Source organism: Aedes albopictus, chromosome 2 (assembly GCF_035046485.1).
Source record: "Aedes albopictus strain Foshan chromosome 2, AalbF5, whole genome shotgun sequence".
NCBI lineage: Eukaryota > Metazoa > Arthropoda > Insecta > Diptera > Culicidae > Aedes > Aedes albopictus.
This window is the reverse complement of record NC_085137.1, coordinates 233,159,693-233,177,673: the sequence shown is the minus strand read 5'-3', so window position 1 is coordinate 233,177,673 and position 17,981 is coordinate 233,159,693. Positions and strand designations below refer to the sequence as shown.

Below are 17,981 nucleotides of genomic sequence, written 5' to 3'. Positions count from 1 at the left end.
AGATAAACACGACTTAATTACCGGACTAGCGAGGCTCAAAATACCACATGTCAAAAAGTTCGATGGGCCTCCTTTTTTTTCTATATGACGCCACGATGCTTCGGTCAAATTTTCAGCTGAAGGTGCCCATCGAACTTTTTTGACAAGCTTGAGCCACCCTACCAGACATACATGACTTAGAGGGACATTAAGGACAGACTTGTTAGACCCCAAAAAGGCCGCCACAATGACCGACTTTGGCACCACCTACTCGCGATTTCGAGGGCACAAATCTTATTACAAGTGAGCAAAAACAGAATAATAAAATTGACTGTTGTTTGAAGCTTGCATCTTGAGATTTGTGCGTCTGAAGTTCTGATGCACTGTTGAAGCGGGATTTCAAGACGTTTGTCTAAGAACGTAAGTGCTATTAGACTTACGACTAAAAACTCACACTATTTGCATTGACGAACTTGGACTGCAGAACTCATATTCTATTTTCCATATACTCCATATAGGAAATTTTTTATCTTCCAATATAAGAGCTCAAACCCAGTATGCTCTGAAGGTTATTCTTCTGAAAAAAAAACCCTCGGTACGGTAGTAAAACAACAACCTTCTAGAGTATTCAATGAGTTTTTTTTTTTAATGACATGAATAATTTCGCCAGGAACTCCTACAACGGTTTCTGTAGGCATGTATTCGAAGAGTATCTTTGAAAATTCAGGAACTCTTTTAGGAATTCCCTTTTCAACGTCTTTGAGAAGGAATTTCATCGAAAGTACTCCCGAGAAGTCCTTCCGGATCCGAGAAATTTTCTCTTGAGTTCTCCTAGAAATTTGTTGAGAATTTCTCCGGGAATTTATTCAGGAGTTCCTCTTCGAATTCCTTCAGAAATAATTTCAAGAGTTCATCCGAAAATTCTTTAGGAAATTCCACCGGGGTTTGAGAGTTTGCACCAGAATCATGAGTTTATTCACGAACTCCTTCAGAAGTTCCTCTGATAATTCTCGCAGGAGTTTCTTAGAGCATTTCTTCAAAAATTGTTTTTTTATTTTTTCTTTATTATTGTGTAATTCAACCGGGAATAATCCTTTAGCAGAAAATTGTTAGGAAGTTGATACGAAAGTTCCACCAAGAAGTATACACCACTCCGAGAATTCCTTGAGGAGTTTCTTCAGGATTGTCTTCAGTGGTACCTCCAGGATTTCCTTCGATAATTTGAATGGGAATTCCGCCCGGGAGTTTCTTCCGGAGTACCTCCAAGAATTTTTAGCACTTTCTTCCGAAGTTTAGAGAATAACGGGCATGAAAACTCTCATCTCTCCTCACTTGGTGTAATCAGGAAAAAATATTAGGTAGACTGTAGACATTTCAATCTCTGAAGAAGGGCACAACAAAAAGGCCGAAACGTCGAAACAGTATAAAATACTTATCATGGATTAATGATTGAGAAAGCCAATCCCAAATAAAGTTATTCCGCCCAGTTTTCCTCTTGCAAAGTTACTATAAGCTTCACCTACAATTCTTCAAAAAGTTCCAAATGAAACTTTCTGAAAGCTTAAGAGTAGATCGGCACCTTCAGTCATATCCTGCGAGTACAATGACGCCAGGGTTTGTCAACCAATCACTGGTCATCGACAATTTCATATCATGTACCTACAGCGGATAAATAGTTAAATTGCCTGTAGATAGTGTAGATATGAGGTTCCGCATTTCGGAAATTGAGGTATTCGCTAGGGGCGGGACAGCTCCTAATACCTCTGCTAATACTCGCTAATAAATATTAGATACCTAATCTTCAACCAAATTTGGAACGAAATTTGTGTAGTATGTCATGACTTTTCCAAACACAAAACCAAATTGACAGTAACGAATGTTGTCACTTGAGGCACCAACGATACCAGTCTTGATACCTGTACGATTTGCTTTTCATTTAAATTACATAGATTTAGAATTTTTACAATACATACGGATCAATACGGGCTCAGAGAAGTGCACTACAGTGACCATCTTGCCAAGTAAATACAAAACCTTCACCCGATCCAGAAACTTTAAGAATGACTCCTGTAGTGCCAGATTTCTGTAACACAATACGAATGTAATTGCCCAGCTGGATACAATGATTCCAAGAAAACAATTGAGTTCACCAAGTCTAGATTCACATGTGAAAATTGGGAGCAAACACTGCAAATCTCAGATCCTCCCGTTTCTCCCAGGCGCACTCCCATGCAGACACGCAAACTTGTTCTAATAACACAACCAGGAGGAACGGAAGAAACCGAAGTCCGCAACCGCGCGTCGCACCACTCGAGCGATCCCTTGAGGGATACCATGATGTGGTGATCTAGAAATGCCCAGTTCAATCCAGTCATACTCATACTAGTTTGTTTTAAATTCACTATTACTTGTATCAAATTGTCAAAATTTCTGCCATCTGTTTGCGATTGCGATGCCTGGCAGTTGTCCGTTGTAGTACGCGTTGTACCGAGCATTGTACAGTACATGTCAACACATGAGTTTTTTTTTTTATCATGGCTTGCTTGTTGAAAATTCTCTCCAAGGCGGTATATTTCAGGATTAGTATTTCCTAATACCGCTAATACTACTAATTTTTATTGAAGCTGTCCCGCCCCTAGGGTATTCGTCTTGCGTGAGACCCAGCGGTTTCGTAAGCATGTCACGCAGAAAATCTTGTACCTAATCTGAAACCTGGTGAAAGCTAATCACGACCTTTTGAAATTCAGTTCATCGCTTCTGTGGGCGTATGAAGAGAAGGGGTGCTCCAAGAAACCTTAGACTTAGACCGCATCCTGGCATCAGAGTTCAAAGAACAGGATGAACTGCAGATGAATGTCGATCGGCTGTACACCATAGCGATGCTAGAGTAGACCACAGCAGCTTTCCCAGAATTCACCTGGTAAGCATCAACTCGATGAGAGTGGCCAAGGCGAAAAGCTTCCGAAACAGGCAACAGTTAAAGCTTGATCAAGACGAACGCTCTAACAAGTCCAATTTGGAACCGCTACATCACGTTGCGACGATCATCAACAACGTGGAAGCCGCTCAGGAAGATCACTTGATTCGGTGCTGAGTGAGTGAAGCTACCAAAACACTGTGTGACACCTTGCCAGTCACCAGCAAAGTAGCAGCCGAGAGAATGCCGATTCTGTAACAGGTGAAGTCCATACAAGGGAAACCTCGGACTCACCCAATCTAGAGCCACCATCTTTGAGAGGAAAGTCCAACTACCAATCGAATATTATTTAGAGTGAACTCGATATATGAGAGAGACACGTCACAGACAGTAGCTAGACAAAGTAAACCATGCCGTGAAGATCGGCTAGGTACCCGTGTAATGGAAGCGGAGCGTACTTCCATCCACGCATTGACAGAGCCTGCACCGAAAAAGCTATCTTGGTGGTTCTGTTCGCAGATATCGAGTAGCATAGCAATACTCGTCCAAGTGATCCAACTAGCACGCGACCTTCAGGAGGGAATGTCCCTCAACACTAATCAAAGACACATTCTAGCGTAACGGGACACCGCGAGGAACTAACTTTCGTAAACAAATGACGTCTGCAATCGAATGCAATGTTCATGACCATATGGTTTAACAGGTTTTATAACAAGCTTATTAGATGTACTTCCTGATGCAATACTTGTTCTATGGGGTTTTGGTTCCAAATTACATAATATAACATGTTACATTTCGTAACGGGACACCATCGCAGAAATCTACTTTTTAAAATATTCAAACTGAAATGTGTATATCAGCTCTGTTATGAGATTTTGAATAATAGAGTCTTCTAGACATTTCTTCTTTGGATTGATGTGAACAAGATTGCCGAAGTGAGTTTTACTGAGAAATGTATAGTTTCGGAAATATTCTTGATTTAGTTTTGGGAGCGCAGCGTTACGCTCGTGTGAAAACAGTGTTTTGCTAATGGTGTCCCGTTACGGCTAAAGACATCTAGTTGTAGATCAAATGCTTTGCTAGATAGAATGTTGGTGTCTTCGGCAATGTTTTTCATACAGATGGTAGCTGTCCGATAGGACACAAATAGGTCTTCAAACCCGCTCTGGCCCTATGGTGGCCATCGGAATAGGCCCTGGGGAACCTGTTTCGAGGTTTATTTAACCTTCACGTACCCGATTCCCGACAACTCATTTTCAAAATGCTGGCATTTCGTCAATTTTCATCCGATATTTTTGAAGTCGCCCTCAATTGATCATAAATTGGTGCTAGTTTATTATACTCAAGTGGCCGTGCAATATCCGGAACCATTCCGGCGATATTCCGGATTGTGCAGGGGTCAGGGGGTTGTCAAAATGGCTAAAAGTGATTATTTCGAGTGTTGTTATGTTTGAACCATCGATTTTCAGCGAAATTTTTGTTGCGAACAGTGAAACACAGCTGCTGTAACCAGATTGGAATAAGTTGGCCCATCCGAATTCCCGTGACAGGTTCCGCGGGACCTCATTGGGAACACTTCTGGTTTTCAACATAAACATGCCGTGCGACATATCAATCTTCATGATTTCGAATGACTGAGTCAGAAACGATAGACTAAAGTATGTATCAACTAATTTGGCCACCCCGGAACATATAGCACAGGTTCCGCAGGGATGTCATCGGGGACATTTCTAGTTTGCAACCAAAACATGCCGAGCGACGTGTCAATCTACACGATTTCGAAAGAATGGGATAGAAAAAAATGACTTAATTATGTATCAACTAATATGGCTGCTCCATAACATCTGGAGCAGGTTCCGCGGGGGCCTCTAAAACACAATAACACACACGAAATAATCACTTTTAGCCATTTGGCAAAACAGATCCCTTCCCCACCCCCTGACCACAGTACAACCCGGAATATCTCCGAAATGGTTCCGGATAATACATGGCCACTTGAGTGTAATAAATAAGGACCAATTTATGATTGATCGAGAGTGACTTAAAGAAAATCCGATGAAAATTGACGAAATGCCAGTATTTTAAAAATGAGTTATCAGGGGTTGGGTACGTGAAGATTAATTGTATCTCCAAAACTATGGTTGTGCGACGTATCTATCTTCGCAGTTTTTCCACATTTTACATTATAATAATCCGAAGAAGATTAAATGATATCTATAGTACATTCTTCCAACACAGTCTTTTCAAGCATATGTCGGATGTTGCTTTAATCCTTTATTTGAAGGCTCATGTGCCTTGGGAATAGAGGATCCAATTTTATTTGAAATAAATTTTACATGGGGATTTTTCTTTTATACTATGTTAGTTTTGGGGAACTGTTAAACTCGCGGTTTGGCCGAGGTCGAGAAAAACAATGTTTTATTTTGGAAGCGATGAGATTATGGGGGCTTTCCGTTGATATTTAGCTAACGACAACCTGTAACAATACAAACAAACGGATTTCGAGAAGAAAAATGGTTGTCAACCAAAACGACAAGAGGGAGGTCGCTAGACTTTTGATCAATGGTTACTAATTTATGTAGTCACAAAAAAATAATGCAATGCCATTTTCGTGATGCAGTTTATATTTTTGTTTATTTTCAATAAGAATATAAGCTTCAAAATATGTTTGTCGTCATAAAAGTAAATTATACGGTGATTAATGGGGTAAAAAAGGAATGCCAACCATCCCTTCGGGATTTTCATAGGGTATCGCGCCACTTCGGCGGTGGCTTCTATATTCGTCTGTTTGCCACTATAACTCAGTCAATTTTGAACCAATTGACATGAAATGATGTACACGGGTAGATACTATACCTATCTCACCACATTCCAAAAGTTGTGTCAATTGGTTCAAATTTAACTGAGTTATAGTGGAAAACAGACGAATATAGAAGCCACCGCCCAAGTGGCGCGATTCCCTATTTTGAACGTTGTGTGATTCTATAAGCCTTATTATACATCATGGTGGTAATTCATAGGATATGTTGAAAAGGTTATAGCATTCAAAGAGTATGCTGTTACCACAAAAACTTAATAAAATATCACTTGTTATACTGATCCATAAGAATACCTGCCATTTCTTTACGTAGTTTTCGTAGAGCTGAGAAGCGGACTTTGTTCCAGTAGGGCCGTTACACCAATAATGATAAAGTAAATATATACCACCTACAATATCATTTCATCATGGCTACTGTTTTTTGGTTAAATATTCGATCAAACCAAACTTATTTATCCACTTATGAATGTCTTTAAAATTTTCGTAACGGGACACCATGTCTACGTACCCATTGTAAAGCCTAAGATAAAGCGTCGATCAAGGTAACCCATATGTTGGAAGAAAGGTCTCCACTAGTACTAAGAGAATCCGGAAAATCATTTTTCTGAAGTTCGTAATAAATTACTTATTACAACATATGTGCTATTTTCGTAACGGGACACCGTTAAATTGCGGCTATTGCAAAAAGTGCTTAAAACATATCTAAACCCATTTTTATGAAAAGTAGCCTTTGGGTGTATAAAATATACATTATTATACTACATTTACAAAAAATTGGTATAATGTTTTTGAACTTTCATTTGCAAGCAGGCATATTTGAAACTTATCAATGAAAAATTTCATTTTTCTTACATAAAATGCTATCACTTCACCTAACTATTTAAATACGTTACCAGTCAAATTTTAAGTAAAACAAATGGTTTTCCTAAGATTGAATCTACCCTTTTTCATATGCTGGAAAGCTTGGGGCAAAACAATCACTTTGAAATTTCACACCCTTGGCGTAGAAGTGCGTGGAATGTGTCAAAGTGTTCGCAAAGAGCTCTCCGATGCTCCTATAATGGAATCACTGATTCAGGGAGCAATCAATCGAAGAACGCTCGAGTGAAGAACTATCAGCCTGTCAACATCAATAACTATCGCCAGTCGAAGTCCGCTCTGATGGAACTCTCCGGCTCATCAAGGCACACCGTGAAGTCTACCAAGTCAACGGCTTCTGACTTGCTGTAAAGTGTGTCTCAACCACTTCAAACAGCTAAGTGAGGGACCGCATCCAATCATCCATTCTACGTCATCATTTAGACATTTCAGGCCAAATTTTGGTATCCCCGCAGAGAGAGCATTCCAAGCGGACTAGCTTTGAGCAGCTAAGTCATGATGAGGCACCGAGCACTGAGACATTGAAATATATGAAATATCCATAGTAAGCTCAGGAGTAGGTCTACGGCAAGTCCAGAGTGGAGCAGCCTGTTTGCACTGCGTCAACCGCTGTGACCAGTTTTAGAGAAGTTACTCAAGCAACACACAAATCATATGAGAGTTACGGCAGGGCAAGTTTTGGTTGAATATTAGTTACTGTGAGGTAATGCTAGAAGTATGTCAAAGTGACTTCTATGCAAAACTTGCGCTGCCAGAACTCTAAGGCATGTTTATTGCTTGGGTAGTTTTACGTAAAAACTTATTGCCCAGCTAGATACGGCTTGGTGCTTTGATCATACTGCCAAATGGTGACATTTAATCAGTTTTCGTGAAATATTGAAAAAAATTTACTTTAATTTCCATAGAAAAACTGTTGTAAATGGATAATATAAGCTACAATTTGTTCCTTTGTCCCATATGGGAATTATTAGAATATTCTATCTGATATACCTAATCTGCATATTTATTTATTATAAGTTGTCTTATGAAACTTATAAACTTTTGATAACATCCTAGAAAGAGACATTTTTTTATGTAATCATTCTATCTGGTGTATGTTTGTTACCCCTTCCCATGTTTCAGCATCCAAAGTTTACAAAGTATCGACGATTGATAAGAAAAGCAAAATAACATCCGTTAGTTCTTTCTGTAAACTTACATTCCCGCTTGTCCCCTCCTCCCCCCACGACACTTCCGGGCAAAACTTTCTTCCCGATGATGATGATCGTTGCCGGGCCAAAGCAGGTCAAAACCGTCAACTTGATGACGAACAGTGGCGCCTTGGTTTGGCGTTGGCGTTGTCGTTGGCGTTGATGCTGTCGCTTCTGATGCTACTACTATAGCATTTCGGTTTAACTGGCAAAGTTTGCTCATATGTGTAAGCGCCCTCGGTTCTGCTTGTTTCACATTGTCGAAAGTTTACGGAAATATTTTCTCCCATCGCGGTGTGCGGAGCAGAAAAAAAAAGCCAAACGAGAGTTTGTTTCTTCTTTGTGCACGCTTTGTCGGTTATATATTTTGTTCAACAGTGACAACTTTTCCGAAGGCGAAGGTGTTCGTTAGACTGATTGGAAATCTTAAAAATGTCCAACAAAGAACTTAAAATGTTTCAAAGTAAAGGCCAAAACCGATTTCCTGTATTTAATTGGAGCATACATTAGGTACATTCACTTGCTTAAAGATGTTAAACGCTTAGATTCGCGGATTGGCTGGGTACAAAGATTTTTAAGTAAAAATTTAATATATTTGCTGGGTACCTTGCAGAGAAAGATTGTTCATTTCTATGAGGCTACGGTATAGGTTCACCTTTGTTTAGCGTGTTACCAATGTGCTAGGAGGTAATTGGTGATTACACTGCATGTTGTCTAGTGGATCTGTGAAGGACAACAGATTCATCAAACGTTTCTTGTTTTATTGATGGCTGTCAACACATCAATTCCATACTGCATGTTCGGAAAGTTATGCTTCAATCTTTCCAATAAACTCTTCCTCTCAAGAGATTCTAATCTTATGGAACCAAAATGGACCAGTCCACAGCCCCAATGTTGCGTTACAGGATAGAAAATTGTGCACTTACGTAAGAAAACTTCACCTTTCGCTCGACTGATTGTCGTTTTCCACCTTCGCCAACCGTAGAAGGCAAAGTGATGGAAAAAGAAAAGTTCCGTTCCATCATACATACACGAAGCGTTAAAAATCGATGTCATCAGCCTGATGATATGGCACTTGTCTTCTTCTGCGGCCCGTTTCCACTGATGAGGTGGGCGGAAAGTTGCTACACAAGAAGCTACACACAGATTACCTCCAGAACAGAAAACGCATTGCGGTTGGTTGAAATTATGGCGAAGAATAAGTTTCCCAACATTTTTTTTTGCTTTCCTCTTTGCATATAAAATACGTCCGGAAAACCGTGCTCTCGCGAAAGGAACGGGGATTAACTCGAGTAAAACTTTGCAGATGGATGTTACGTAAAGAGCAAATCCGGTTGATGTGATGAAGTGGGCCAAACTTTTGAACTGTAGTGCTAAGTACTCACCCGGGGTTCATTAGGTAACAAAACAACGTAAGTTTCGCATTTACCTGCAACGAAACAGAGAAAAAGTGTAACCTGATTAAAATGAAGTTGTCGTTTTCAACAGTTGTACTCAATTATGCATTATTAACTTTTACAACAATGAAGGAAATATATTCAGGTAATATGTGAGTACGAAGCAGTCGTAGAAAAGAAGAACGAAGTGCCGAAGGATACGCAATGTCAAAAAGCCGGAAGCGAAGCTAGTAGAATTGTCTACTTGTCAATTTTATCCTTTATTAATAACAGACACAATTGTTACCTATAATGAAATAGTATAGAAATTTTATCAAAAACAGTATGAAACAAGCTGACAGTTCCAGCTGGAAGCAATACAAAACCACAGTCTCAATCGCTAGATTTAAGAAAAGTAAGTTCCAACGCATTTTTTTTTTATGAAAGGGTTTATTATGAGGAATTTAATTTAATTTGGATGCTAATTCTGCCTGTTCTGTGGCTTGCCCAAATAACCACAAGCATTATATCTTAACATTAATTAAATCGTATTATAGTCAGTGCTGAAAAATTCATTTCGTCATATCTAAATTCAATCACCTACAGCTCATTTTAGAAGCTGAACCTGAGAATATGGTATGAGCATGAGCATGAGCATAGATGACCGCACAATTCGTAGTTGCTACTCCGTGATTGACCAGAACAATCGAAATTGCACAAGGAACCTGTTACTACTAAAACTAACTTCACTGGCCGGAAAGTCACACCCACGGTTCACTCGCGGAATAATGCGTTTCGGACTGCGGTTTTAAAACACTCGGTTTTGCACTACTGGCGATTAATTTATTAATTAACGAAAAACGAAATACGACAACGACACTTCGACTGTGGACTGTATAAATTTATTCCTGCCGGCGCGACCGACGTACGGGAGAAGACTAATAAATCTACATCTGCTTGCTGATCAACAGCGCGATCGGTGGCACTCAAAAGCCGAGGATCGGGGACTACCTGCACGACCTACACTGCTATCGGTCTGCGGTGCGCAACAGAGAAGCTGTTTCTGCGGTACTCATGCTCTGCTCAATCTGACTCGGTTCGATCAGTGAGTCTTATGTCGGTCTAACTATAACTAATTAATACTGTACGTAACATGCCGGCGGCCTTGAGTTAACTCAACACAAAAACAACTGGAATAATACTGTAACTAATGCAACACAACAAAGAAAATACAATTTTGGTTTGACTCTTCGTCACAAACGGCTCGACAATCTCGTCGCTTACTCTAATACTATAAACATATGCGATTGTTGAATAACTGGACAGGATCGGTTGGTCCTTCTACGGCTGGTCACTGATGACGATGTCCGCATCACGTAGACGATGAATCCGTGCACTGATGTCAACGTCCGGTAGAATTGGAACTAGCCACTGGCGACTGCGGTATCTGACGGTTCGATGCCTGTCGAAGATAAATACGGCTGTAATCCGAGACACGGGCTTACAGAGGAGACACGTAACTTAACGGTCGGCCCCCTGGCGATAAACGGACGGAATGTCCAAAGCTTGCCAAAGTTGCCCCGTGGGGGCAATGAATACTTAGCTGAAGCACAGCTCCTAGCTGCTGGCACGTTGAACTGATGAAAACGGTAGACCGTACATTGGATGAATGTCCGGGCATCTCTCTCGGGCTAGAGAATACTGATGACTAGCGATGAACGAGGATGCGGATGATCTGTCGAAGATACGAGGCGATTGGGATCCAGAAGAAACACTAAAGCGGATCAACGTAACTTATACGTCGCCCCCGTGGCGTAGCGGTAATAAAGCACCGCAAAATGCCGACAGTTGCCCCATATGGGGGCGTACTTAGCCTGGTGTTTTTCTGAGCAGGTAACAGGAACGGTAGAAGCATCACATCAAATGGATCGTCTGGGCTGCGGCGACGACCGTGGAGACAGTTGGTGTTCATATCCCTAGCGATGGAAAGCAAAGCGGTAGGTTCCAACAAAATACGAAAACAGGATGAACGTAACTTGAGAGTCGCCCCCAGACATCAACGGCGAAATGGTGCCGCCTGCTGCCTAAAGTGCCCCAACGGGGGCGGAAATACTTATTCTACTTGGCGGACTGATGTTCTGATGCTGAACTACTGTGCTTCCTCGACCTGCTGTTGATTGTCCTGAATCGGTAGGATGCATATCTTCTGGATTCCTCGACGAAATGTTCCTTGCTGCGTACGAACGGTAACCACCCTGATGATACCATCTGCTCCCGGGTGAATCTCCGTAATGCGTACAAGCTGCCACTGCAGCGGCGGCAGTTTATCCTCCTTCAGTAACACCATTGTTCCGATATGCAGGTTGTCCCTTCTTCGCGTCCACTTGTTGCGGTTGTGGAGATCTGACAAATAGTCCGTAGACCATCGCTTCCACAGTATCTGACTGTAACGCTGAACTAAGCACCATCTGCTCAGTCGGTTATCCGGGATGTCCTCCAGACTCGGCTCCGGAATCGCTGTTAGCGGACGCTGCACCAAAAAGTGTCCGGGGGTCAATGCTTCCAGGTCTCGATGGTCGTTGCTAATCGGAGTGATCGGTCTCGAATTCAGACATGCCTCGATCTGCGTAACAACAGTCAGCAGTTCGTCCGGACGGAGTACGGTATTCCCTATCACACTACGCATGTGGCCTTTCAGAGACTTTACGGCCGCTTCCCATAATCCGCCGAAGTTCGGCGATTTCGCAGGAATGAACTTAAACTCGATCGAATTGCTGGCTGCTTCCGTCACAACTGCGTTCTGGAACTGTTCGGCTCGGAACAGACGATGCAATTCACTGATTTCTCGACGCGCTCCTACGAAGTTCGTAGCGCTGTCGCAGAAGATCACTTCTGGCTTTCCACGCCGCGACACGAATCGTCTCAATGCCGCCATGAACGCTTCCGTAGTGAGATCTGCTACCATCTCTATGTGCACCGCCTTCACTACCAGGCAGACGAACACGCACAGGTAGCATTTGATTGGCGCTGCCTTACGAGACGCTTGACGAACGTTGAACGGACCACAGTAGTCGACTCCGACGCGAAGAAAAACAGGAGCAGGAGTCACTCGTTCCATCGGCAGATCCCCCATCAACTGTTCGTGGGCTCGTGGACGAGCTCTGAAGCAGGTTACGCATTCGTGCACTACCTTCCGCGCTAGGTTCCTTCCTGATAGCGGCCAGAACCTCTCCTTCATACAGGATAGCATCAGCTGCGCTCCTCCGTGGAGCAGTCTGTGATGGTAGTCAACTATTATCAGCTTCGTCAGCGGATGATTGCTGTCCAGCACAATCGGATGCTTTCTGCTGAACGACACTGGAGCATGGCGAAGTCTTCCGCCAACACGTATTAATCCATCTCGCAGACACGGATCCTTCGTATGCAATCTCGAACTGGGTTTCACTTGTTCCTTCGCTGCTAGATCTGCCAATTCCACTGGGAAACACTCTGACTGCGCCAGCTTCACTAATGCGATCAAAGCTTCTTCGTGTTCTTTCGCGTTCAGGACTTCACTTCGTCTGCAGGCTCGGTTTCTAGTTCTGCAGTTGTTGGCAAAACGAAGTATCCAGGCAGTTGATCGAACTAGCTTCAACAAAGACGAATAGCGGATGAAGATCTCACTGGGCGGTAGCATCTGCAGTGCTGCTGTCACTAGCGGTTTTTCCTCCAACGTTACTGAATCATACTGTTGCTCTGGGCTGCTACTCATCTTCGGCCAAGCACTCGGGTCTTCTTGGAGCCATGTCGGTCCATTCCACCAGATTGAACATTCGGCAAGCTGCAGCGGTGTTACACCTCGAGATATTACGTCTGCCGGGTTCTCGACGCCAGGCACGTGGTTCCATACGCCTTCTCTAGTGATATGCTGGATCTCAGACACTCTGTTGGAGACGAACGCTTGCCATCTGGATGGATGGGACGAAAGCCAACACTTCACGATAGTCGAGTCAGTCCAGAAGAATGTCTTCGCTGGGATCTGGATACTCTCTGCTACTGTCTCGTACAAGTGCGCCAATAGGAGTGCTGAAGACAATTCCAATCGGGGTATCGACTGCCTCTTCTTCTTCTTGCTCAAATCTTCCAACGGAGCTACCTTGGACTTAGCCATCACCAGTCGAACTGTTACCTTTCCGTCTTGTGCAACGCAACGTAGGTATATTGCTGCTCCGTACGCCTTTTCTGAGGCGTCACAGAATCCGTGTAGTTCGCATGATATCACATTATCGCTGAATGCGATCCAGCGGGGTACGGAAACTGCATCGATTCGATCCAAGTTCGTTCTGAACTCGAGCCACTGTGATTGCAGATCTGCGCTCAACGGTTCATCCCAAGAATACTTCCGTTTCCAAAGTTCTTGGAGAAATATCTTCGCCTGCACGATCACTGGCCCTACTAAGCCATACGGATCGAATAAACGTGCGGAATCAGACAGTACGATACGCTGTGTCACTGGAAGCTTCGGGCTCCAGCGTGGTGTTTTGAACCAGTACAAGTCTGTCGCCGGTTCCCAGGTTAAGCCGAGGGTATTTACTGTAGCTGTCGCGTCAATATCCAGCAGCTCTCGCTCGTCACGCAGATGACTTGGAATGCTCTTCAGGATCGCAGGCTGGTTGGAATGCCACTTTCAGAGGTTGAAACCAAAGGAACCAAGCAGCGACAGCCCAAGAAACAGAACAAGCTGAAACACAGTTTCTTAAGCTAAAGTTTGCTTAAGAATGGTTTGTTCCACACTTTTACAGCACAAATGTTTGTTGGGAGGACATCCTTGCACAACCGTATTCCTTCCTTCACAGACTTCGCTCCAGTTAGCATGTCGTCGACGTAGAAATCCTTCTTGATGACTTTGGCTGCGGGGGGATTCGTCTGCTCTCCCTCCTCTGCGCATCGCTTCAAGCTCCGTGTTGCTAGATACGGTGCGGCAGAAGTACCGTAGGTCACGGTCGTCAGCTGGTACGTTCGGAGTGGCTCATCTACGGACTCTCGCCAAAGAATCCTCTGCAGCGGTTGATCCTCTTCGACTACGTTGATCATGCGATACATCTTCTCCACATCAGCGACGATCGCATATTGTTGGAGTCGGAAGCGAATGAGAATGGACAAGAGGTCGCTCTGTAACACCGGTCCCACCATCAGGGTATCGTTCAGGGAACCCAAGCAGCACCTGCAACATCATCCAAAATGTGGTTTTCTATGCTTTGGTCTAAAAGAGATGCAATAAAAGCGCACGCAACTTCAATCTTGTCAGTTGAGTTAAATGCAACTTCGAATATCGTTAAGTTGCAGCTTTGTTTCATAGGAATTACAAATAACATCGTATTTAACATCGATTTATGGAGGCGGAGCTTACATATTTCTCACAAGTGGCAATACAGTCAGCTTGCATTAAATGTGCTATGTAACACACATGAAACATCTTACTCTGGTTTGTTTGTTCAGATTAGGTTCCAAATGTGTTGCGGAGAACTTGCGCGTCTTTTCATTTTGACAGCTTTCTAACTTGTGGCAAAGACGGTACAATGAAGTAACGCGTAACTTCAGTAGCTTTTATGGTGCATTGAGCAGCAAATCTTTCACAGAGCTTCTGGTGTAGTATGTAAGGTGAGTGGTTAATAATCCTGGTGTCCATGGTTCGAGTCTGGATTTTTTTTTTTCATTTTTTTATCATTCCCCCTAGCTCAAGTTGCATAACGATTTAAAATTTGCGCTTTTTGCGTTTCAAAGAAGAAGCAATTGTGTTCTGTTGTCCTTAATTTGAACAGTGAATAAATTGCACTGATGTTGCTGGTACTGGCTTTGAAACAAGTCGTGTTGCTTGGGAAACTCCGGTGTCTGTAGCACACGACGCATCGAAAACTACTCTGAGCTTCGTCGTGGTACTGTCAGGTTTCAGGACTGCATGATGCGGCAAATAGTAACTGTGTTTCGGTTCTTCCTCGTCGTCACGGACTTTTCGCATATGGCCCATCAGCAGATACTCGTGGATGAATTCTGTGTACAGAGCCTTCATTTCCGGGTTCGCGTTCAAGCGACGTTCTAATCCCATGAACCGCTTGGTAGCAATCGCCTTGGACTCGCCTAACTGCTTCAACGCATACTCCTTCTTCGGCAACACTACCCTAAACTTGCCATCAGGACCTCTCGTCGTTGTCTGCTCGAAGATCGACTCACACGTAGACTCCTCGATGGAAAGACAGCTCTTCGTTCGACAGGATTCCAGTTCCCAAAAGCGTGATAACTGCTCGTGGATCTCTTCGGTGGAAACTGAAGCGGTGACTGCACTGAGGGTTGTGACAGGAGTTTCTGGAATCTCTCCGGCCACTATCCATCCGAGTTTTGTGTTACACAATATCGGACCAGATTCCGAGAGCCTTTTCTGCTCTCCCATCAGCAAATCGTAGAAAACAGACACGCCAAGGATTGCATCTACGGCACTGGACTCATGGAAGCCTGGATCAGCGAAACAGATGTCGGACGGCAGCTTCCAAGTACTGATGTCGAAGCTTTGCTGCGGCAGATTCAACGTTATCCGAGGCAGCACGTAGAATTTCACTTCCTCAGTTTCGAACGACGAGCAACGTGACAGAATTCTCGCCAACACTGACTGTTTGGACACCGATGAAACACCACCAACACCATTCACCGGTAGATTTTCATGGAACCGCTTGAAGTTTAACCGCTGAGACAGGTTCTCCGTGATCATACATATCTGCGAACTGTTATCCAGCAACGCACGAGCAATGACTGTGTTTCCGAAGCGATCGGCGAGCTTCACGAGCGCGGTTGACAGAAGTGTAGTAGTTCGCTGACTTCGAGTGTTGTGTGAAGTAGCAGTGTGGTGAGAAGTAGTCGGTGTATTTGTGGGAGGTGACTGTCGTGTATGTGGCGGAGAAGTGTTTTGGACGGGAGGTGTTTGTGGATTTGTTTGAGTATTATTCATCCGGGATTGGCCTTGAGAATTCAATTGCGATTGATGTCCTTGAGACTGAGGACGAGACTGTGTTTGAGCATTTGTGTTCGCGTTCGCGGCTTGAGGCCTGTTCGGGGTATTCGGAGTCGGATTCTGAGGGGTAGAAGTGGGTGGAGAATACGGATGTAGCAGGTAATGATGACGTTGACCACACTTGGAACACGTACGTCTGGAACAATCTGCCACGAAGTGACCGGACGACAGGCAATTCAGACAGAGCCCAAGTCTTCGAATCGCCAGCTTTCTGTCCACCACTCGCATCTTGCTGAAGCGACGACACTGCTCAACGCTATGCTGTCCACCGTTGCAGATCTGACAACTGCTGGTAGCTGATGACACTAGTGTGTGAACAGCTGAGCTCTTGAACGGACGTTTTTGCTCGAATCCACTCCGTGTTGACGTAGACTGCAGAATCGCGCAATGCTTATCCAGAAAGTCTAGCAAGGCGTCATATCGCGGGATGTCCTTGGACCCATGATGAGTCTCCCATTGGCGGAGCGTAGCGGTATCTAGCTTCTGCGATAGCATGAACGCCAGAATAGTGCTCCAATTGTTGGTGTTCTCGCCAAGCTTCTCCAACTGCTGTAGATTGACCTTGAACGTCGTTAGGACAACGTTCAGTGCTTCGAAAGACTCCGACTTCATTGACGGAACTGAGAACAGCGCTTTCAGGTGCTCATGAGCAATCAGCTTATGATTCTCATACTTCGCTTCGAGGATTCCCCAGGCACTAGGGTACGATGCAGCGCTCACTTGAACTTGGTTGATCTGCAGTAGCGCATCATCTCTCAACGAAGCTCGCAAGTAATTAAACTTGTCGATGGGACTCAGCTCAGCGTTGTCGTGAATCAGCGATCGGAAATTATCGCGAAAGTTGATCCAGTTCTGCAGCTTTCCGGAAAACGACGGTAACTTCAGCTCCGGGTACTTCAATCGTGATGGCTGAACACCCACGACCGCAGGTTGACGCTCCACAACTCCTAGTTGGGTTCGGGGTCGTTTTGCAGACAGTGCTGACTTCAGTCGAAAGTATGAATTCTCGAAATCCTTGTAGGTACGGGCACTGTCTGTGCGGGGAGGAATAGACTTCACACTACCAGCACCTTCTTCATCACCAGCACTTTCGTAGTCCTCACCAGTTTCGTCTAACAGCACATCAATCTTCACTCGCACTGCACAGAATCTGTCGAAAATCTCACCTAGCTTCACTAAACGAAATTCCACCACATCTTGATCGCGAACTTCGTTGTAGTTATTCACAAATTCTTGCACATTCACAACGCTGACTGCAATTGGTGTTCTTCCTTCACCAACTGCCTTAGGCTGGACTTTGTCATCGTTGATAATTCACCACTATCACACTTCACTGAACAGAAAACCGATAACGAGACCTCAAGCGGAACGAATTGACAGAACAGACAGAAAGCTCAATTATCAACCACTAATTGTGGGAATTATCCAAGCGGAAACATCGCAAATGTGCCAAAATCAAATTATCAACCGGAGAACTCAAAAAACATCCTCCACAATTATATTCAAATTTGTCCAAACTCGCACCACAGTACGGTAACAGTGCGCTCGCTAAATGCAGCAGAACAAAGCGCTATCGGCTGGATTGCGTCACATGCAGACCACGCTATCCTAAGCCACCTCAACCACACATTCACACACACTGGCTACTTATCTGACTCCTCGGTGCGGGATGAAACTGCTCCAGGGGGAACAGAACGACGGCGAAAAGCATCCAGGAATCCAATAAAACAGCCAACGGATGGACGGCGGTCTCAGCTACTCGAAGATAATGGGGCCTCCA

General features: G+C 43.9%; 2 protein-coding genes across 4 annotated transcripts in view; both read right to left on the bottom strand.

The window, feature by feature from the left end:
* The window catches only part of LOC109401076 (uncharacterized), a 632,275-nt gene that overhangs the window by 542,656 nt on the left and 71,638 nt on the right, over positions 1-17,981 (bottom strand). The gene's annotated exons all lie outside the window — the stretch shown is intronic.
* LOC134288796 (uncharacterized) lies at positions 10,485-17,505 on the bottom strand. Its single transcript, XM_062854676.1, has 5 exons — positions 17,450-17,505; positions 15,059-17,351; positions 13,939-14,310; positions 10,681-13,807; positions 10,485-10,621 (listed from the first exon to the last, which is right to left on the bottom strand). Exons 1-4 carry the CDS (start codon positions 17,503-17,505, stop codon positions 11,309-11,311), a joined length of 5,220 nt encoding a protein of 1,739 aa, XP_062710660.1. The 3' UTR covers positions 10,485-10,621; positions 10,681-11,308.

What these genes read in the sequence shown, in the direction of transcription:
- LOC134288796 (XM_062854676.1), bottom strand. Translation starts at nt 17,505, where the DNA reads ATGACAAAGTCCAGCCTAAGGCAGTTGGTGAAGGAAGAACACCAATTG. An exon ending in GAACACCAATTGCAGTCAGC is followed by an intron (nt 17,352 to 17,449) that starts GTTGTGAATGTG and finishes GATTTTCGACAG; the next exon opens with ATTCTGTGCAGTGCGAGTGA. An exon ending in TCCCAACAAACATTTGTGCT is followed by an intron (nt 13,808 to 13,938) that starts GTAAAAGTGTGG and finishes CATTCCAACCAG; the next exon opens with CCTGCGATCCTGAAGAGCAT.